Source organism: Tarenaya hassleriana, unplaced genomic scaffold (genome assembly GCF_000463585.1).
Source record: "Tarenaya hassleriana unplaced genomic scaffold, ASM46358v1 Cleome31, whole genome shotgun sequence".
Lineage (NCBI taxonomy): Eukaryota > Viridiplantae > Streptophyta > Magnoliopsida > Brassicales > Cleomaceae > Tarenaya > Tarenaya hassleriana.
This window is the reverse complement of record NW_010966274.1, coordinates 965,884-989,714: the sequence shown is the minus strand read 5'-3', so window position 1 is coordinate 989,714 and position 23,831 is coordinate 965,884. Positions and strand designations below refer to the sequence as shown.

General features: G+C 32.4%; 1 protein-coding gene and 2 long non-coding RNA genes across 4 annotated transcripts in view; 2 read left to right on the top strand and 1 right to left on the bottom strand.

Annotated features, from left to right (window-relative positions):
* LOC109115983 overlaps positions 1 to 423 on the bottom strand; it is a 2,277-nt gene extending 1,854 nt beyond the window's left edge. Inside the window, exon 1 of the long non-coding RNA XR_772940.2 lies at positions 305 to 423. This is a non-coding gene — a long non-coding RNA (uncharacterized LOC109115983). The remainder of the gene's footprint in view (positions 1 to 304) is intronic.
* Positions 424 to 8,142: 7,719 nt separating this feature from the next.
* Positions 8,143 to 10,254, top strand: LOC104820571 (uncharacterized protein At3g49055). Of its 2 annotated transcripts, none has more exons than XM_010551056.1 (5): positions 8,143 to 8,935; positions 9,032 to 9,108; positions 9,212 to 9,323; positions 9,424 to 9,540; positions 9,631 to 10,254. In XM_010551056.1, exons 1-5 carry the CDS (start codon positions 8,210 to 8,212, stop codon positions 9,946 to 9,948), a joined length of 1,350 nt encoding a protein of 449 aa, XP_010549358.1. In that variant the 5' UTR covers positions 8,143 to 8,209; the 3' UTR covers positions 9,949 to 10,254. The 2 variants fall into 2 exon arrangements, with proteins under 2 accessions (XP_010549358.1, XP_010549357.1); XM_010551055.2 differs by having other exon boundaries at positions 8,145 to 8,938.
* Positions 10,255 to 13,036: 2,782 nt separating this feature from the next.
* LOC104820570 lies at positions 13,037 to 15,620 on the top strand. Its single transcript, XR_772938.1, has 3 exons — positions 13,037 to 13,110; positions 13,520 to 13,609; positions 15,330 to 15,620. It is a non-coding gene; the product is annotated as an uncharacterized LOC104820570 (long non-coding RNA).
* Positions 15,621 to 23,831: the final 8,211 nt, after the last annotated feature.

Sequence of the window (23,831 nt, the reverse complement as noted above, 5' to 3'; positions counted from 1 at the left end):
TTTTTTTTTGTTTCCTATGTAAAACCAATCAAGGAATCCAAATCCGAAGTTATTTTGGCCTAAATCGGCTTAAATCACCCTAGATCTAAGTTTTTCTCCGACGGTTCTCGGTGATTTTCCGGCGATGTTTCACCGTTTCCGGCGACGACACTACCCAGAAAAGATTCAACTCGTCAAGTGCTTTCAAACCCTTCAAGTCTCAACCCAAACCGAGCTTCCGTTCGCCGGAAATCGGAAAAACTCCATGGCGGTAAAGGAGAAGGAAAACGATGAAGAAAAACTAAGAAAAGATGGAGAAACGGACCGACGGTGATGAAGCGGTGGCCACGGGGCGGTGGTCGATGGTCGACGGCGAGCAAGGAGGCAAATCGGAGTGGAAGATAGGCAACAATGGTGTTAGGGTCGGCCATGGGAGGAGGAAAAAGAAGAAGAAGAAACCCTAGCAAAAATTGCAGTCCAATCCCATATTTTATGAAATTTTCGAATTCTGCCCACACTTTTATTTCGTTCTAAAAGACCCTAGCTGAAATAACAGATTTTTCCAGAACTTTTAATTTTATCACCTTACCCCAATTCATTCATTTTTTTTTTAAATTTCCGTTCGTTATACATTACATATTACATAGTATATTAGAATAACAACTTTTTTAAATAGAAATTTTTCTCGTAATTACATATTTTTAAAATAATATAAATTTGTTGCATCAAATCTACTTTATTCTTGCGTATAAAAAACACAATTAAAATATTCATAGACCAATCGACTGTCTAATAAAACAGTTGGACATAAATAAAATAAGTTTCACTTTTCATATGTACATGTTTTTTCTTTATATTTTGTGTTATAATACTAATGGTCAATAAATTTTAAATAAATTTTTTCGGTTTGTTGAAATTTTAAACAACCTAAAAAAGGAAAAAATTATGTAAAGGAAACACATATATAATATAAATATACGTAGATTCCACAATCAAATAAAAATATTATAAGAAACGGAATAGAAAACAACAACAAAACAAATTTAAATCATATTTACAAACCTGAACAAATCGGATTGGAAAGGTTGTGGCTAAATCAAAATAATCAGTTGATACTTGAACCTTGAACTTGAGAGGCTCAAACCGCCATTTATATATAGTTTAGAATTCATTAGTTCTTATTCAATGAATTCAAACATCATTTTTAATTAAATTAATTATGTATTAATAGAGAAAGTTATGACGGAAGAAGACGTAAACAGTATTAACAATTATTTCATAGAAAACTTGTTTTCCATTAAATTTTTAGAAAACACGTGTCTCCTTATTAATCCATTGTAATTATATATGTGTGTGTATATATATAAGATTAAATCAGGTAGAAATGTTTTATAGAATTAATCCAGGATAGTGAGAACATAGAAAATCTACCACATACATTGAATCAATTGTGCTTTGATTTCAAAAACAATATTACGTTTTAAATATAATTGATTGAATCTTGACTTTAATTATTAGTATAGAAAGAATTTTAAAAAATATAACGCATATGATATTATAATAAAATAAATACATTTGAATATTGGGAATAGAATGATAGAAATAAGTGAAAACATTTTAAAATTCGTATATTTAGTTAAAAAATTAAATTTACATATTTTATTTGCAAATCTTAGGAAATTTATGTTTTTTTAACTCATTTTCTCTCGTAATCTCTAACATACTCATACCACATTATATTACTTTCGCGATTAACTATAAACCAAATCTAACTATAAACCAAATCTAATTACATATTCCATGTTTTACTAAACTTTATAAAACCACAAAAAGATCTCATATATTTAATTTAAAAAAAAAGATATATTAGTTACCATTATTTCAATTATTATAAACCAAATATAATTACATATATGATGTTTTGGTAAACATCGTATTATATATATCGACACATTTAATGAAAAGAAATACGAATTGAAAAATATATATCATATATTTTTATCATATACTTTGTGTGGTTATGGTGGGCTTCTCGTTGTGGCTGCGGGGACTCACGTTCTTCCGAAACATCCTCGTTCTGAATCTCTTCTTCAACAATGTCATCCGGACACTCTTGACTATCGGGGAGACTTAGCACAACCATAGTTCCTCTCAAGGCTGCACCAACCGCATCCTCAACCCTCACAGCCATGCAATTCAAGCGAGGAGTCAAAAACTTCGAGTGTTACTTGGCCACCGTCCGAGACCTCAACCAAGGAGAAGAGACGGACATGCCGGATCAACCAACGATCCCGGCCGAGGTAAGGCGTGTGTTGAATGACTTTGCAGATGTCATGCCCGAGGAACTTCCCAAGAAGCTTCCCCTGAGACGTGGCATCGATCATGCTATCGAGTTGATCCCCGGAGCTAAGCCACCAGCCATGCCTCCTTACCGAATGGCTCCTCCCGAGTTAGCCGAACTCAAGAGGCAACTAGAAGACCTTCTAGAGGCTGGATACATTCAGCCTTCCAAGGCTCCATATGGCGCTCCCGTTCTATTCCAAAAGAAGAAGGACGGATCCCTAAGGATGTGCATCGACTACCGAGCTCTCAACAAGGTAACGGTCAAAAACAAATATCCTATTCCACTAATAGCCGACTTGTTTGATCAGATCAAAGATGCACGAGTGTTCTCCAAACTCAACTTGAGGTCGAGATACTATCAAATGCGCATTGCCGAAGGAGATGAACCTAAGACCACGTGTACAACAAGGTATGGTTCCTTCGAATTCAAGTAATGCCCTTTGGTCTCACTAATGCTCCGGCAACGTTTTGTACTATAATGAACCAGCTATTCCATGAGTATCTTGACAAGTTTGTTGTAGTATATCTAGACGATATTGTTGTGTATATCCGGAACTTGAGCGAGCATGTAGGTCACCTTCGGACCATCTTGAATGTCCTCCGAGACAATGAGCTGTATGTCAAGCTCGAGAAGTGTAGCTTTGCCCAGCACGAGGTAGAATTCCTTGGCCATTACGTTAAGGAAGGACGGCTCTTGATGGACCCGAAGAAGATCAAGTCAATCCGAGAGTGGGTTGTGCCGAGGACTCTCCCACAGTTGCGATCCTTCCTTGGATTGGTCAACTATTACCGAAGGTTCATCCTCGGTTACTCCTCAATAGCAGCCCCTCTCTAGGACATGTTGAAGAAGGACCACAAATGGCAATGGACGGACAAATGCCAAGCAGCCTTCGACAAGCTTCGGACTCTTGTCTCCGAAGAACCAATCATGGTTTTGCCCGACATTGGCAAACCATTCGAGGTACATTCTGATGCCTTCGACTTTGCAATTGGTGGTGTTCTTATGCAGGAAGGACATCCCATAGCTTACGAGAGCAGGAAGCTCAACGACGCCGAGAAGAAGTACACAGTCCAAGAGAAGGAGATGACGACAATCATCCATTGTCTTCGGATATGGAGGCACTATCTTCTCGGGTCATCGTTCATGATCAAGACAGACAACGTGGCAACAAGCTACTTCCAAACGCAGAAGAAGTTCAGCCCTAAGCAAGCTCGGTCATGGGACAGTCAACCCCGACCTCTTGGTACCCTCCAGCTCGAGTCCAAGTCACGCCCAGGCCCAAGCCACGATCGAACCAGCCCATGACCGAGATTGGCCCCAAAACCTCGTCTATGGTCCATGACAAGTTCATGGACGTGTCCGAGGCTTTGGCTCATGGCCATATCTCGGCCCATGGCCCATTAGATCACTTAGGCACATTTCCTTTTCGTTTTAGGCATGTTCTAGGTCTTTCTTTTCCTGTTTTAGGTAAGTAGGATCCGAATGGGAAATAAGGGAAGTGAAAAATGTTAAGTTTCCTTTTGTGTGGTTATTAGGCAATCCTAATAAAGCTAGCGCCGGCCACACTAGGATATCAAGCTCGCAAACCCCAAATTTCTCCTAAGGACTCCGAAACCCTATTTTTCATCTTTGGTCTTCTTCCTTTGCACTTCATCGCCGGCAGCTGTCCAACCACCGCGTAAGGCTTGTAACGGGCCATTGATCCTCCTTGTATCCTTTCTTCGATATTAATAAAACCTCCCCGCCGTACCGTCGGCATTCTTCTCCCTCAAACTCTCGGTCCTCTCAGCCTTTTCCTCTCGAACCACCCGCAATCTCTCGGACCAAGACCTTGAGATAGGCTTAGTTGGGCTTCTCGGCATCCTCACTCGTCCCAGCACGTTCGGATCGCCCTAGAACCTCCCCATCAGGCCCAGCTGCCTCACGGATCAGCCTAGATCACCCTTAGGCCTGTGACATATATTTTTCAACACTTGAGCATGGCGCAATTCTCACACAATCTCCACAAGAGCGAGTCAACCGGCAAGTCGCCTTTCGAGATTGTGATGGGACGTCAACCGACCACTCCAAGCGGTCTATCCCTCACCTACGATGGTCCTAGTCCAGCAGCCTACACCTTTGCAAGAGAATGGCAAGAGGAAACCGACCAAACTTGGATTTGGTTGCACAAGACGGCTGCAAGGATGAAGAAGTTCGCGGACAAGAAGAGGAGACCAATGGAGTACAATGAAAAAAAATTTATTATTAAATTAATATCTTAATTTTAATTTACCATTATTTCTTTTCATTTATTAAATATCATTTATTAAATAGATTATTTTTTAAAAATAAACAACGTTTTATATTTAATGTATTAGCTTAATTTTAAAAAATTTATTAAAAATATACTTTTTTGGGGAACATTATCGCCGACTAATTAATAAATAATAATCACGCAGCTTTAAAATTTTGATAAATGTGGGTTTCCAAATAATATTTGGGCCCAGGCCCATCAAATCTAAACGCATACTATTTGGGCCGAAAACGAATAAAATCCCGAAAGGAAGAAAAGACGAACCAAAATTACTCCACGCGACACTTTTTCCGATTTCACCAGAAATAGTCGAGATTTGAGGGCGGTGGTGTCCACGCGCTATTTGTGCGAGTGAGAGTTTGTTTGAGGCATTGTTGGATTCATCCAAGACGATGAAAAGTCCACCTCACCCTACGTAAGACATTTAAAAGGCATATTAGAAGCCCACGAAGCTCCGTAATGAGCCCAACTAGAAACCCATTTACTCAATTTAAAAATAGGGATATAGCTAAAATACCTCCCGTAGTTACATCTACATCCTCCAAACAAAAAATTGAAAAAAAAGTGAGACATAATGACCCCCACTAAATAATCAATGACCAAAAAATCCTCCAAATTTCATATTTTAAAAAATTGAAAAAAAGAAACTCCATTATTTTTTATTGTAATGATTTTCTCTCTCCTCTGAGTCAGGTCTCTTTCTCTTCTCTCTCCTAAATTGTGATTTTCAGTCTCTCTCTAAAAAATGTCGAATTCTCCTATTTCTTTCGGTGATTTGTATTCTAAATCTCGATTTCTTTCATAATTTTCGTTTACCCACCAAAATCTGAGGTTATATTAGAGATTGGAAGAAGAAGTAATGACGTAAGCGGAGAATAAGTTTTAAGTTCGTCTTTTTCACAATCTTCAAACACATGGTAGGTTAAATAAACTTCGATTTCTTTCAGTTTTGTTTGATTTTGAGATTTCTTCCTGTTGAATTGAAAGTGGGTTCGATATTTGACCGATAGAGTATTAGAGTTTTGGATATATTTTTAAAATTTTAGAGATTTTGAAATATAATATTGGGTTTGATGTTTTATAGTTAAAAATGAGTGAAATTGGTGAGTTTTGATCACAAGATCATTTAGGACGGTCATATAGGTCACAAAACTATATGTGTTGATATTTGGATGTATGGATGGCATGAGGATTCGAAGGACATAGTCATACGGTCAGAATCATAAAGCGGTAGTGGAATTCAGAATTGGATGCATTACAGAGTCCAAGTTTCTGGAAAGAGCTTCTGCTACACGAAATATGAATCATAAATATTGCAAGTTTATAGGGTCACACGATCACGCGCAGTCACATAGTCACGTCGTCACAGGATCACACAGTCGCATGATCACATAGTCACATGGTCACACACTAATAACTGGATAATATTGCTGACATATGTTATGTCATCTCGTATATATAAAAGTACAGTTAGGTTAAGGAGGGGATGACACGTGTCCAATTAGTGAGAATATAAAAAGTTTTTCACTTGATTTTCTATTTATTAATTATCTACCCATTAATAACGTGAGTAATACATGTATATATAATTAAAAATCAGATACAATTAATCTTAATCATTCAAATAAATTAATGTTTTTTGGTGTCATTCATATTGTTAATTAACAAGTCCAAAACGAATTATCTATATATTATAGATATTGCTTTAGAACTTTGATCTATGATAGTGGACAGAAAAATAAAACTTTGTTACATGACAATGCTTATTCGTGTATCTACAAAATGATTACTAAAGTGTAATATCAAAAAATAATAATTCTTCGTTATGTTATAGTTTATAGTACGATAACAATATTTTAGAAAATAGATTTATATAATCATATGACATGGGTCTATATTTTTTTAACCGTGTCATATTTTTTTAATTCTTTCTTTTTTTTAATAATTAAGGTCAAAACTGAATAAAGTATATTTAACACTCTTTATTTATGATAATTAAATATGTTAATGCATACGTATACATATTAGATTCAATTAACTTTAATATTTTATAAATGTAGTAATGGATGATACCCATTACCGAAGACAGGAGACAGAATATCATTCGGTGGTGGAAGTCTCCAGAAAATGGTGAGATCGAGTTCTTGATCGGAATCCAAGAGGAATAGAGAGAAGGCGTTTGCATGGTACTCATAATTGTTTTTCCAATCCCTCATTATAACATATGTTGAAAATATTATCTAGGATATTATGTTTGATCGATTTCATTGTTCGATATAGTTGTGGTAGACAGCATATAATCTTGATTTATTGACGATTTTCTAAAAGTTGGTTTTTTTTATCTCTCTTAATTTGTGTAGATTTTGAAGAATATTCGGACCATATCCTATTAAAAAAAAGATGATTTAGTGAATAAAATATTAGCAATGGTGCTTTCTTTGGTTACATGTTTTAATGACTTTATATATTTCAGACAAGTAAGAAGCAACATCAGATTGTCATAAACATGAAACATCCTGGTAACATTGAAACATTGGACGTACAATCAGATTGTCATAAACATGAATAGGTTTCACATATTCCAAAATTTAAAAATTGTCATTATATATATTTTTTATTAAATGGACACAAAAAAATGTGAAACAAAAGAATAGAATTTATTCATTTTAATTTCAAATTTAGAAAATTAAAAAAATATGGGTGGAGAATCAATAGTATAGATTTTTCCAATTATTTATTATTGGCAGAATCAAAATCTTTTTTTTTTTTTTACAAAAAATCATAAAATTGTATAAAATATTATATTCTTAATAGTAAAAATATATCAACTTAAAAATACCAAATAAATACAAAATATCCACTATGATGACTATTAGCGTTTTTTAATTTGACAAATATCATCAAGATATAATAAAATAAAACGAATTTTAATTAGAAAGTGAATAAATATAATTTTTCTAGAAAATCCCAAATAAAAAATAATGAATCAAAATCCAAAATCGTATGCGAACAGTAGCAGGTTTGGTATAAATAAGTTTACAATGTAACAATTTGGCAGTCCTTTCAAATTATGGCTTGTCAAGAGTTATGATCCAATTTGGATAAATATCTACATTTTAGATCTAAAAAATGAATGAATACGTAATTGTTTTTCCATAAAAATCAAATAGAAGAAATAAAAAATATATAAGAATTGTAGAAAATGAAATTATAATTTAAGGTCAGTTTGTAAATATATATAAAAAAAATTACAAATATGATATACCTGCCAGTCTTGGATTCTTGAAGTGTGGCAAGGTCGGTTTGAAGACGTGCAATATATTTTTTAAAAAATTTCTGAAATTCCTTATAGAAAGGAAGAAGGACATATTGAAAGAATATTGGGATTATTTAATTTATAATTTAAGAATATGATGCAGATATATGTGAAAAACATAGTAAAATTTCCAAAGTTTTTATTTAATTTCTTTTCCACCAATTTTATAAGTATATTCACTTAGCTGAAGATGGATAGAGTTGAAGTTTTGTTTCTCTTCTTTGACTGTTAGGTTCTTTTGCTCTTCTACTTTTGTTTCATCGGTGCAAAACCACAAATGTTGAACTTGAGCTCACCAATTTCGTCTCCCATGGAGATCTCAAACACCGGAATCATCGACCACGCCTCAGTTATCTCCGATCAAAATCTCGAACATCTCCGCAGTCGGCCGAACTCCTCCTTGCCTGACTCCAGTTTCCTTCTCCTTGGAACCCAGAGATCGGACACGATCGATCACCATAACAATTTAATCGCAATATCCGACGAGGTAAACCACAAAATCGCGGAATCTCGGGTTATGTCGATGATTGCGGAATCCATACGGTCTGTGGAGGATCGCTTGTCCAAATCCATCCGAATCCTAAGAAATGAGGATGAAGAGCTCGTGGATTTTCAGGAAATTGTCGGAAGAGGGAAACAGAAAACAGGGGGGAAACAAAGGACGTTTTGGGAAGAAAGAATGTTTGAAGCAGTGAAGTTAGCAGAAGAGGTTGAATCGAAGATCAAATCGTACGTTGAGTTCTCGGAGAATGAAAAGAGGGAGACAAAGAGAAGAGTCGAGGCCTTGACAGAGGAGAACAGAGAAATAAGTGGCTTATTGAGAGTGGCATTTTCGGAGAAGAAACTGAAGGGGATGAATGAGCCAAAGAGATTGGCGTTGCTACAGATCGCAGAACGCGGATTGCAGAGAGTCGGGCTTGGATTCGGATTCGGGTTCGAGTTCAGGTTCGTGGAGGAAAATGGCAATGAGTGCAGCAAAAACGAGGAGGAAGAAGAAGATAGTGTTGTAAACCTCTCATTAACTATGCACTTGACATGAACAAATATAAGATTTACTTGTACGAGTGATTCCACCCCTTTTCATTTTCTGAGCTAACAGGTTATGACAATAGAGAAGACGATGAAGAATCTACGGCATGAGATCTCTCAACTGCAGAGATCGTTGGACGAAACATTGTAATCTTCAAATCAAGATATTTTTTTACCCTCTTTTATCATCGTATTATCATTCTCATGGATAAATTCAACGATGATTCTGAATCAGTTATTGATCCAACAGGTCCGACAACGAACGATTGCTGAAACTTGCGGAGGAAAAAGATCAGAAGCTGGGAGAGAATGCAACATACATAAACGAATTGGAAAACCGGGAGAAGCTTTTAGCTCAAAACGTAATTCACATAAATTCATCTCCATGGCTCAAAAGCCCTTTTCTCTTATAGTTAGCTTTTAGCATTGCTTACCCAATATAGGTTTTTTTTTTCAATTAAGGTGGAAGAGCTAATGATGGAAATAAGAGAAGCCGAAGCCGAAGTGTCTAGATGGAGAGTGGCTTGTGAGTTAGAAGTAAATGCGGGAAAGCTCGAGGTTGAAGAACGTAACCGAGTTGTAAGTTTTTTGCTCTTAAACGATTATGTTTCTTATACTCACTTTTGAGTAAACTCTAAAAGACAATAGTTTTTTCCTTAATCCCGATAGATATCGATACTGAAGGCGGAAATTGAGAAGACGAGTTCAGAATTGGCGACGTCGAAAGGAAAACTGAAACTGAAGGAAGAGCTAGCGAAAGCGGCAATGGCTGCAGAAGAAGCGGCAGAGAAGTCTTTGTGGATATCGGACAAGAGAGCAGCAGAACTCCTCAGCCGCATAGAACAACTCACGCGACAATTGGAAGAAGCAGATGTCGTGGAATGCAACCGCAGAAAGCTAAGGCATAGACTATGTTGGCCTTGGAGAGCGGTTACAAATGCTACCACTGCGATTAGAAGAGACGAAATGGCGAGAAAAATGTCGTAAGCGCTGATACCAGAGTTTTCCTACGAGGGAGTGGCTGAATTCAAATTTTCTATGGACACCGAGATGTTGAACTTTCCGTTGTGATTCAAAAAAGAATAAGACATGGCTTTAGCCAATACGTAGACAAGACAAGATAGTTCGTATGCGACTTTCCAATCACACCTTTGCTTGGTGATAACATGTATTTTGACGACATTTTGGTATAGGATGTCTAGCCATGGGGTGATTTTTGTTATCCATATAACACAATCTGCGCAGTTGGATATGAGTTATGAGACTCAAACGTTGTATATATAATGCTAATGTCTGCAAGTTCAATTCATTTTAGACATAATAATTTTAATTAAAAATGGAAAATCTATGTCAATATCATATTAATACCATGTCATGAAAAATTTCACGTCATTTATTACAAATTCAAAAATAATTAAAAATATATATACATATGTATATATGTATATATTGTATATATAATATGTTTATATATACATCAACATATGTTTACTGATAAGACTAATGAATATAATTATAAGATAATAGATCCAATAGACCTATATATTGACTCACTAAGACTAATGAGTTATGGTATGAAATAATAGGTTCAATAGATCCATTTGGGTTTAATGAAACTCTAAACTATATTATAAGATATGTGTTATAAATAAAATATTTATGGTGAAATCTATTGTTACTGTGTAAGATTTTATTAACATACTGACTTACGTTCATAACTCATTTTATTGTTCATTACCAACTTACTATTCACGTGAACAATAATTTCAATTTTTATATAAATAGATCATTTGTAATCTTTTGAACTACAATTTTGAGAGAAAAGGAAATAAGAGAAACTATATTCTCCATTATTCTAAACTAGGGGTGAGCATAATATCCGAATGTAGCAAAAACTAAGATAAGTTGTTTGAGTTACATAAAATATAAATAGAAAATTTTAATAATATAGAAATATCATTATATTTTTTGTAAACAAAATTAAATCAATGACAAAATATTAACATCAGTGTATATCTATTTTATCATTTCAATGTAACCGATTTATTATGATTTTCTTCAATACGAGTGTGGCTTTTCTTCAATGTCTGTAAAAAATTTTAGCTGTGAGATAATAATAAAAATTATTTTGGTAAATATTATAAGTATAGAATTTTTCAAGAATGATATAATTTGTCCGTACAGAGATATATTCAGTTTTTCATCTGTGTAAATCTTTGTAGATGTTGTGTTGAGTGATAGAACACCTAATACATAAAATATATTAATAAACTCAATATAACAATGACGAAGTTTTAAATATTAATCTATCAAATATTTATGAATTAATTTGTGTTAAATAATTACCATAGATAATCTTTGGAATTACACCCGTAACGACTATAATACTTTTTCTGACAGTCAATCTATGAATTTGTGAACGAAGTTCTGCAGCGAGATCATCCCATATAGAAATCTTAACAATATTGTTACTGTTTTTATATTGAAATTATATGTTAGTATGTATAAAACTAATTAAGTTAAAGTTTATTAAAATGATTTTGTGCACTTAAATTAAATTTGAAAACTTACTCTTCATCGTTATAACTATTAATTAATGACTATGATGCAATCTTTGGTATGGATTGGTTATCCAAACATCAAGATCAGATTGACTATAATAAGAGAACACTGATTGTCACCGATAAAAAGAGAATGTTTGAATTTATAGAAGAAACTATTCAAATAATTTTTTCCATTATTTCATCTTTTAAGATTAAGATAATAATAAAAGTTTTATTAATGGTGATTAACGCAACTAAAGATTTAGAAGAATGAAGAGAACTACCAATCACATAGCTTAGAGTTAGTACCGATAGTTCATGGATTAAAAATATGGAAATCTTATTATTACAAAAGCGTTAATCTCAATTCAGCTAATTTTACAAATGGATTTAATCTTCACCAACATAGGTGGTTGAAACTTATTACTGACTACGATTTGGATAATAAGTATTTAAAACATGAGATTTTGAAAGAAACACATTTATCGAAATGGTTATTCATCTTGGACGAAGCAGAATGTATCAAATATTGAGACAATGGTATACGTGTCCCTAAATGCAAATTAGATTCAATCGTTGTAGATTTTGTAGTTAGTTTATCAATGACGAAAAAAAAAACATAGAAGGAATTGTGGATTGCCTTACTAAATCACGCAGTTTATTGCAATCCAACAAGAGTATATCATGAATAAATTATCACAGATTTATTTAGATGAGTTAATGATGTTGCATGGGGTTCCGACCAAAATTATTTCAGAGAGAGACCGCATGTCACCTCACGACTGTGGAATGTTATACAACAAAAATTGAAGACGAGCCAGTGCAAATTATGGACTGCAAAAAAAAAAAAAAGAATTATAACCCAAAATTCGATCTAACGATAATTCGAGTGCTAATCTTGGTCTTAAATTAAATTTGAGACACAAAGAGATTATGAGTACAAGAATTATCAATTCCAAATCTAAAATCTAAATTATCATCTCCATGCCATAATCATCTATTTAATCCTCAAATTTCAGTCATTCCATTTTCTATTAATTATTCTATAAAGCCATAGAAATGATTATAATCACGTGTCTACAGCTTTCTCCACTTATAAAAGCAAATTCAATCCATAAAGTCTAAGTATTTCTATTGGCTCATAATAAACTAAGCGTATGAAGTGGTTTTACCACCAAAGGTCTATATATATATATAATATGAGGAAAGTAATTCCACCATCAGATTTCACATTTTTCCTCCCCCTCTTCAGACGTGTCACGCGACACCATCATCACATTCCATCCAAAGGTCTATATATATATATATATATATATAATATGAGGAAAGTAATTCCACCATCAGATTTCACATTTTTCCTCCCCTCTTCAGACGTGTCACGCGACTTCACTTATTTACCAAAATGCCACTAACCACTATCACGTGCAAAATCCCCCTAAACCCACATCATTCGTTCAACTTTCCCAATTTGTTTCGTTCGTGTAACCAACAATAAGAGAGATAGATAGGAGAGAGAACTGATTTGGCTGGGAAATTTTGCTAGAAAAGCCAGCCTCAGTAGGAAAACATCCCACCATCGTCAAGCTTAATTCCTCTTCGGCTTTTGGTGAGTTTTCCCCTAACTCGAACTCTTTGTTTTTCCATCTCCCTTTTTTACTTGACTTTATTCTGGTTTGCACGTCAAATCGTCTTCAATCTCTAAGCTTCTAAGTCCCTAATCTAGCTCATATCAAAAGGACATGTTGAGAAGCACATATCTCGACCCATACAAATAAGTCTTGATATTGTCAAGCTTTCCAAGTCCGATTTTTCTGTTCTTCCTTTTTGTTCTAAATCCAAAACACTTTTGTTTAAATCCTCAAATCTTTAAATAAATGAAATATAGAAGATGAGCTAACATGAAGGGGTTTAAAGCCTCAGTTTTACTAATACCGAGAGCTTGAATCCCTCCTAAGGCATGACCCTCTTCGTATCTTGTTTTAGCGTTGTGTCCTAACCCATATAGCCCTTATTAGGTGATAACTAATGCTGTGGAACATAGGAACAAATAACAAATGCTCTGGGAATAGAGAAACATACCACGGAGACTTGAACGCAAGTTACAGGTGAGTGAATTCGAGTTTAATTCGGAAGTCTGTTAGACATGGGGTTTTGGGTCTTGAGTGATTTTGTGCAAAATTGATGTTTGATTCGTGTTCTATATGCAATTTTATGAGTTTTAGTGTAATACCCATAGTGAATCGTGCATGTTTGAGTGATTTTGGTGAGATCCGAGGACCAGAACGTCCGGTCTGAGGTCAGACCATCCGTTCTAGGTCTGCAGGAGAAAACGCGAAGTCCAGAGGTTGAAGATGAAGTCCGGAACGTCCGTTCTAACCAGACCATCCGTTCTGGTCAAATAGAACGTCCGTTCTGGACAAAACAGAACGTCCGTTCCGAACCACTGGACCAATCGGTCTAGGGCCTAGACCGATCGGTCTGAAAAAAAAAAAAAGTAACGGAAAATTTCACCATGTGGAAAATTGAAAAACATGATAAGACGGGTCTAATATTACCCCGGCTAAAATTATGAAAAAGTGAAAAATATAAATTATACCGGATTTACGGGCCAGACCGGACCCTACGTAGTCTGGACCCAAAATGAAAGCAAGGTAAGGGTAAAAACCACGAAACGAACTGAACTGGTTTTTCCGGGCGGACCGGGACCAGGTAGGTCGTACCGGAGGTACAATACAGTAGTATGAATGAAAAGACTGAAAGAAAATATACAATTAAATATAAAAGACTACGCAAGCGGAAATGCATGTATAGTAAATAAACTATATAAATGCATGTGATTGGGGTAGCTGGCATGACACTATCGTTAATTCGGAAGGGTTCGGATTAACGTTAGCGTGTGATTGTAGAAATGGGCGTTTGTGAATGAATGCACGATGGTTGCGAGATTGCGTCCCATCTATGGGCCATCCGATCCGGGTCGGTTGTCACCCATATGGGATATGATTGTGAATGTGGCGATGGTATAATCGCACCAACGTCCGAACGATAGGACGGTTATGGGCACCCCGATGACTTGCGTGAATAGCCGATTGTAGTCGGTACTATTGCGTGACGAGGAACACACGGTTTTTAGAACCGCGCCAACGTATCCGTTAGCGACGGAGCGGACTCCGGGATATGAGTATCCCGAGGATGAGGGCATCACACATACCTGAGATTCGGGCAGATTGGGGTCTCCCGAAGAGGTGGTATGGACTTACTCTGCCAGGTTCGGGCCTGAACCTGACAAGTATTTCTGCGGCGGACGGTCGGCGAGGGAGAGTTGTAGCGATTGGCTCTCTCGTTATAGTCGATGGCGTCGGTTGTAGCCGACGTCTGGTGAGCTCCGGTATTGAGAGGTGACATCAATGCCGGAGTCGGGTGACACGCCTAGCATCGAGAGGTGACATCGATGCTAGGGTGGGGTGATGTGTTCGGGCGGAGAAAATAAAAAGATACTTATGCCGGATTCCGAGTGGTTGCGGAGTAGATGGATTCCGAGGAGAGAGGTGGTTGTGCTATGCACATGGGGAGTACATTACCTACGCATGGTGCGCGTAGAGACGATTTGACGGACTCTGTCCTGCGACTTGTCGTACGGACTTGATTGTGATTGTTGCATGCTTACTGTGACTTCCATGGTTTCAATTCCTGTTTATTAGAATACTAGTATATATATATATATATGAATGTGCTTTCCCTGGCACCATGAGAATGGAACTCCGGGTTACGCCCGAGTTCACTCTCTAAGCAATTAGCTTAGGACGTTGTTACGCAACGTTTCAGGTCGTGAGCAGCAGTAGCCGAGGAGCGGACATCGGAGACCTGGGCAGCTTATCATTGATCATGTATAATTATTTCATCGGTGGTAGACTTTTACGGTTTGTAATAATGTGATACTACCACTGTTTATGTATAATTATAACTGGAATAATGTACCGTATATGTATGCACGAGTGTTTTCTTCCGCTAAACTCTGACAAGAAAAGTTTTAAATTCCCGCGGATTTTTGAAAAATGTGATTTTACTTTACTTGTCCATGTGACGCAACTCTATTACGGGATGCGGGTTACGGGCGTTACATATATATATATATATATGTATATTAATATCTACGTATTCATAAACATATATATATATATGTATTTTTTTATTGGACTTTAATAACAATGAATCACATATTATATAGTTATTGTTCTTCATATCTATATACATATATATATGTGTTTTGGTACCAATGAAATATTATGTTTACTTACATTTAACAAATTGATAACACTAACAAAGTAACATATTTGGCTGATTATTCTTCATTATTAGTAAATTTAGAAAAATACTACTAATCAAATACAAAAAAACAAATAGATTAAACCGAAAATAGAAAACAAAAAGATAATTTTTTTAACTTTCGATGAATAAAGATATACATTACATATTACATAGTATATTAGAATAACAAAATTTTTAAATAGAAATTTTTCTCGTAATTACATATTTTTAAAATAATATAAATTTGTTGCATCAAATCTACTTTATTCTTGCGTATAAAAAACACAATTAAAATATTCATAGACCAATCGACTGTCTAATAAAACAGTTGGACATAAATAAAATAAGTTTCACTTTTCATATGTACATGTTTTTTCTTTATATTTTGTGTTATAATACTAATGGTCAATAAATTTTAAATAAATTTTTTCGGTTTGTTGTTTTTTGAATATCTTTGTGTGATTAGTACTGATTTTGATTTTCCAAATTGGATTGGAGACTCCAATGATGACCATTAATAGAAAGTATACATACACAAACACACGTATTTAAATTTTAAACAACCTAAAAAAGGAAAAAAATTATGCAAAGGAAACACATATATAATATAAATATACGTAGATTCCACAATCAAATAAAAATATTATAAGAAACGGAATAGAAAACAACAACAAAACAAATTTAAATCATATTTACAAACCTGAACAAATCGGATTGGAAAGGTTGTGGCTAAATCAAAATAATCGGTTGATACTTGAACTTTGAACGTGAGAGGCTCAAACCGCCATTTATATATAGTTTAGAATTCATTAGTTCTTATTCAATGAATTCAAACATCATTTTTAATTAAATTAATTATGTATTAATAGAGAAAGTTATGACGGAAGAAGACGTAAACAGTATTAACAATTAATTCATAGAAAACATGTTTTCCATTAAATTTTTAGAAAACACGTGTCTCATTTTTAATCCACTGTAATTATATATGTGTGTGTATATATATATAAGATTAAATCAAGTAGGAATGTTTTATAGAATTAATTCAGGATAGTGATAACAGAAAAAATCTACCACATACATTGAATCAATTGTGCTTTGATTTCAAAAAAAATATTGCGTTTTAAATATAATTGATTGAATCTTGACTTTAATTATTAGTATAGAAAGAATTTTAAAAAATATAACGCATATGATATTATAATAAAATAAATACATTTGAATATTGGGAATAGAATGATAGAAATAAGTGAAAACATTTTAAAATTCGTATATTTAGTTAAAAAAATTAAGGGAAAAACTCCTAAAAATTCCTAAACTTGCAAAGTGCGAGAAAAAAAATTCCTGAACTTGCGAGAGTGCCAAATAATTCCTAAACTTGCAAAAAGTGTCTCAATAAATCCTAATCTTGTTAAAAGGTGTCATATTAGTCCTTCGAAAAAACTGATTATAATAATATGATTTTATATCCTAGTGGTAGGTGATATGGCATGCCAAGTGTGATTTTTTTGCCACGTAATCAGTACCGGGTTTTAGAAAACCGGCTTCTTCAGAAAATATTTTAAAGTCTCTTAGAGGCATTTCATCGGACACTTAGTATACACGATGGCTTACACTATGCAAGATGAAACGTTCCATTTGCCCAAGCTTTTAAGCTCTTCAGGATCGACATCCGCTCCGTCTTCCTCAATGTAGATAACGTTCTGTATAGTTTCAGACTCGAGCTTATCGGGACATCCATAGAAGATGACAAAATCATAACAAAACACCATCAATGACAGAAAGGTTTGAACAAATTCGAAGTAGTTCGGTAAGGGTTTACAATGGATGAGAATTGAAACATAGAAGATGCGTAGATGAAAGAACTTGAAACGCAAGGAACTATTCTGCTCAAGTGTCAGAAAAAATGGCGATGCGGGTATCAACATCACCATTTTTTAAAATTCTGGTACTAAATGTTCGTGCATAGTAAGTGTTCGATGAAATGCGTATAAGAGACTCTAGAATATTTTATGAAAAACCCATTTTTCTAAAACCCAGTACTGATTACGTGGCCAAAAAATTACACTTGGAATGTCATATCACCTGCAACGTAGGATATAAAATCATATTATTATAATCAGTTTTTTTGAAGGACTAATATGACACCTTTTAACAAGATTATGATTTATTGAGACACTTTTTACAAGTTTAGGAATTATTTGGCACTCTCGCAAGTTCAGAAATTTTTTTTCTCGCACTTTGCAAGTTCAGGAATTTTTAGGAGTTTTTCCCAAAAATTAAATTTACATATTTATTTACAAATCTTAGAAAATTTATGTTTTTTTAACTCATTTTCTCTCGTAATCTCTAACATACTCATACCACATTATATTACTTTCACGATTAACTATAAACCAAATCTAACTATAAACCAAATCTAATTACATATTCCATGTTTTACTAAACTTTATAAAACCACAAAAAGATCTCATATATTTAATTTAAAAAAAAGATATATTAGTTACCATTATTTCAATTATTATAAACCAAATATAATTACATATATGATGTTTTCCAAACATGGGGATAACACGTGTCCCATTTTCTTATTAATGTATTTTTACAATTTTTTTTAATAAACAAAACGAACTATTTTTTTAATGTATAAACGTAATGCATTCTCATACTTTTAGAATAGATATTTATCTTTTTTATGTTGAAAACTATTAAATTTAAAGTTAATATTTAATAAGAGAAGAACAAAAGACAGTTCTAAATATTTACTCTTGAAACAGCTCATTTAATATACCCATTTAAAAGTTTACTGATTTGTTTTTCATATATATAAGTATAGTTTACGGAGAATGGGGTATTTATGAAAAATCGATTAGGGTCAAATCCATCTTCCACTAAAGCTCCGTCTAAATACTCAGAATGTCAAAAATTACCAATTTTTCTCGAAAAGTTTGAGGGTCAAATCCATCATCATTCATTTATTAATTTCCTTCTTAATTATAACAAACGAAAATCCATGGATTTGCCATGTATATTAATTTACATTAAATTCAAAGCTTTCTGATTTTTTTTCATATATAATAACTACGCTTAGATTCAATTCGATTCGATTAATTTCAATGTATCAGTTTTAATGGTAATACATAAATATCATTTATTATTTTCTTTAAATTTATTATGAATTAAATGTATTTATTTATAAAATTATCTATAAATTGATGAGTTTTATCAACAAACTGTAAATATATACATACAAATTCTCACTAAGACAAATTGTCTATTCGTGTTTTTAAAAAGTTTGATACTGAAAATGATTCAGAAAATTTCATAGACAAGTAATTTGTTTTGTTTTTGGCAATTCTAAATTCTATATGTATGTCACTATTTTTTTGCAATCTCATTGAAAAGTTTATTCTTTTATTGTCCATATAATAATTTACAGAATATGAAATGTTGAAAATCAACAGGATCGAATTCAAAGCCTTAGGGATGGAGAAATCATCGTCCAAATGAAACTTGAAATTTGGACGCGTCGAAGCACGAAGGGACAGAATCTCCGAGTACAAAACGAAAAACTTCACCAAAACCATTAAGGTACACATATACATATACATATACTCAATGAATGTGTACGTGCTATATGTTTTTTTTAACAATGAGTTGTTATTTCATTTTGTTCTATTTTATTTTATTTTTTTAATTAGTATGCATGCTGGAATCAAATAAATTTCATGTTTTTTAAAATTTTCAACCGAAAATTCTTATGTTCATATACATGATATTATAATAACGTTGAAATCTCTATCGAACCCAAACAAAACATTCCAAGACTTTGTGACTCAAAATTCAACTATTAAACTAAATTTATGAAAAATATTATATAATTTATCTAGAATGTTCTTATCTAAAAAATACATTTAATATATATATACATTAATAAAATACTTTTATACACTTCAAAATATAAAAATATCAGTTTGTTTTATTAAATTGATAATTGTTCGTAGTATTATTTATATATATATATATAAAGATAATGACATACATAGAATGTTTGGAATAGAAATATATAAGTTCTTTTATTTTATTTTTATAAATTCATACATTCAATCATTTCTCTTTCTAGAAAAGAAACTAATACATATTTTAGAAAAAAAATCAATACATATTTTAAAAAAACAATACATATTTTATAAAAAAAAAATCAATACATATTTTACGTATCTTTATTTCTATTTATTTTATTTATTTTCTTAAAAATATATTGAAAAAAATCTAAAAAATTATTTAATTTTAAATCAAATTTTAATCAAAATAATGTTAGATATATCACATATTAACAACAAAGTCAACTCTTATATCGCAGAGTCATCAAGCTGATGACGAATCGTAGAAGAACAGAAAAACAAATTAAGATGATAAAAAAATAGTAAATTTAATAAAATATATGCCTAATTAAATGAAAAAAGTCTTATTTTTATTATATCCAAATAAATGAGAACACAACGTAGATTTATTTAAAACAGAATTAGATCGATTATGATAAAATATATAATACAGAAATATTATATAATTGTAGTTTTAATTTTTAGGATAAAAGTGACTAAATCATAAAAGTATTATTATTATTATTAGATTTTGTTTTTTAAATTTATAATTTATTCTTAAATTAAAATGATAAATTTTTCAAATGTCAAGCTAACAGGGTTATTACATTTTTTCGAAGAAAAATTTTGAATAGTTTCTATATTTATAGTTTTGTGGATTATAATATAAAATCGCAGATTAAAATGTGTAACATTGGAAGAATATTTTTAAAAATTTTATGATTCGATAAAATATGTTATTGAAGCAGAACGGCTTCCAAAACCTGCTCCAGTGCAGGATAAGGTGTCATGTTTTCACCTATTTGAATTTGTGGCCTAAGCTCCTCAGGGGTTTTATGTTGTTGTTCAGTTCTACAAATCTGAGGATCATGGGTACATCATAGGTATAGATTTGTATAGTGAAGAACTCTCGGAGCATTTGACTGTTTTACAACAACTTTTGTATCGTCTCATTGGTTGCAAGGTATTTCTGTGATTGCCATATCCTTTGTTTTTGCAATCTGAATGAACCGCTAACCTCAATCGTATCAAACCATATACACTTGCTTTGGTCCCGTGTAATCAAGCACAGGATTAATGAATTAGCACTTTAACACTTGGATCCATGTATTTTTATTTTGCATATTGAGCATGTTCTTCAAGAAAAACAAATGTATATAAATATGTGTAGATTTAAATTCCTAGATATTTTTGTTTCCCTTGACACCTAAAACATTAACGGATTTCCCTTATCATGTAAAGATCATGACTAACTGGCGTCGGAGAATGTGAACCTCCTCACTTGTAGAGGTTGAGACATTGAAACGGCATTATATCAAAAATACCCTTAATTTGCTATTTCTATTTCAAGACCTACCCTGGTCACATGTGACCAATGTGACCGAAATATAGTATGGTCACATTTTGATTTTTATCGATTATAACGTTAAATTTATGGTGATCACACTAATTCATTATGTTCATGTATATCTTACTAATCATTTGATTGAATCTTGACTTTAATTATTAGTATAGAAAGAATTTTAAAAAATATAACGCATATGATATTATAATAAAATAAATTCATTTGAATATTGGGAATAGAATGATAGAAATAAGTGAAAATATTTTAAAATTCGTATATTTAGTTAAAAAATTAAATTTACATATTTTATTTGCAAATCTTAGAAAATTTATGTTTTTTTAACTCATTTTCTCTCGTAATCTCTAACATACTCATACCACATTATATTACTTTCGCGATTAACTATAAACCAAATCTAACTATAAACCAAATCTAATTACTTATTCCATGTTTTACTAAACTTTATAAAACCACAAAAAGATCTCATATATTTAATTTTAAAAAAAGATATATTAGTTACCATTATTTCAATTATTATAAACCAAATATAATTACATATATAATGTTTTGGTAAACATTGTATTATATATATCGACACATTTAATGAAAAGAAATACGAATTGAAAAATATATATCATATATTTTTATTATTAAAGTAAAAAGTAACATGACGGAGGAAACATAGAATTCAGCAATATAATCGGTTGGATTCAAAAGAGATGGGACACGTGTCAACCCCATGTTAATTCACTGTACTTATTTATATATATATATATATATATATATATGATGATTATCTCTATCTATATCTCACTAAATATCCGTGATTAAAAGACGAATATCTACCGTTCATATATACAATATTTATCAATTTAAAATTAAACCAAATATCTAATAAAATTTTATATATTTTGATCTAAAAATACATTTAAAGTTTAAAATTTTTTAAAATATAAAAATATACATAGATTTCTAGAAACTTTTTAAAGATACAAAATGATATTTACATGAAAAAATTGTATTTTACATGAAAAAAATAATGTCTAGTTATTTCCGGATAGGAAAATAACAAAAAGAAAAGCCAAAGAAAACAAAAGACGGGGAGGGGGGATGTCAATGTCTTGAAAATGGCAATGGGCCCTACAGCTTCTTAATGGGCTTTCATGCTTTCGGGCCCACACAATTATATCACCCAACAACCCTTCGTCGTCTCGTCTCTTTTGTCTTCTTCCCCGCTCCATTTATGCCTTTCTTGCTAAGTAGTAGATGTTTTCGGTATTCGGTTCGGTGCGATATTCGACCGGTTTAGATTATTCGATTTAAATATATATATATATATATATATATATATATATATATATTTATATATATTGAACAAATAACTCTATGGACGATTATGGAACCGTTTAACAAGTTCAGGATTTAACGTGTTCAATTTTGTAAGTTTGGGAATTACTAAGCACCTCTACAAGTTTAGGAATTAATATTACTCCAAATTACAAGTTCAGGAATTTTTAGGGTTTTTTTCCTAATTAATTTCAAAATTGTAAATATTTTAAGGAGTTGTTATGAAACGTTTTCTAACATTTATGTTATTAAATGTTTGGGAATCGGAATCTCGGGTTTAGTTTTATCAAAGTTGGTGAAGCTTGGCGGGTCAATAGTCTTTCGACCAAATTTTTTGTTAGTTAAAAAATGAGAAAATCCAAAACAAATACATGAACTTCTCACAAAATAAAATCTAAACTTTTTATCAAATAAAACCTCAACTTCATTTTTCAGTCAAAAATAAATCAAAACTTTGTAATCTTTGTCATTTTTAAACCTATTGCGGACGTGACGTTCCGATATCGTGACATGTAGATGAGAATATATCAAATATGATCAAAGTATTGACTTACCACGTACAATATCGATACACCACATCATCATTCAGATTTAAAAATGATAAAGATTATAAAGTTTGGATTTGTTTTAACTGAAAAATAAAGTTGGAGTTTTATTTGATAAAAAATAAAATTATGGTTTTATTTTGTTAAAATTGAGAAGTTTAGGTATTTTTTGAGATATTTTTCTTTTTAAAATGACATAATAATAATAATAAGGAAAAAATTCAAAAAAAAAACATTGAACTATTTAATTTTGAAAAAAAAATACTGAACTTTATTTGTTGTTAAATAAACATTAAACTTAAAAAAATCTAGAAAACACTGAATTTTTTAAGTGATCCAAAAAATACATTAACTTTTATACGATTATAAAAAAAGGGTAAAACCCCTAAAAAACCTCCAACTTGCAAAAATATACACGAATAAATCTTCAACTTGAAAAACTGTCATTCAATCCCCGAACTTGTAACTTGTCACCGAATAAAACCTCGAACTTGTAAATTATTGCTCTAATAAAACTTTGACCGGTTTGACCACAATTTTAAACGATCGGAAATCCACGTAATAACGTATTGCTGATGTCACCTTATACACGTTATCAATTTTAATTTTAAAATTGACATCAGCAATCCGTCAATACGTGGATTTCCGATCGTTTGAAATTGTGGTCAAACCGGTCAAAGGT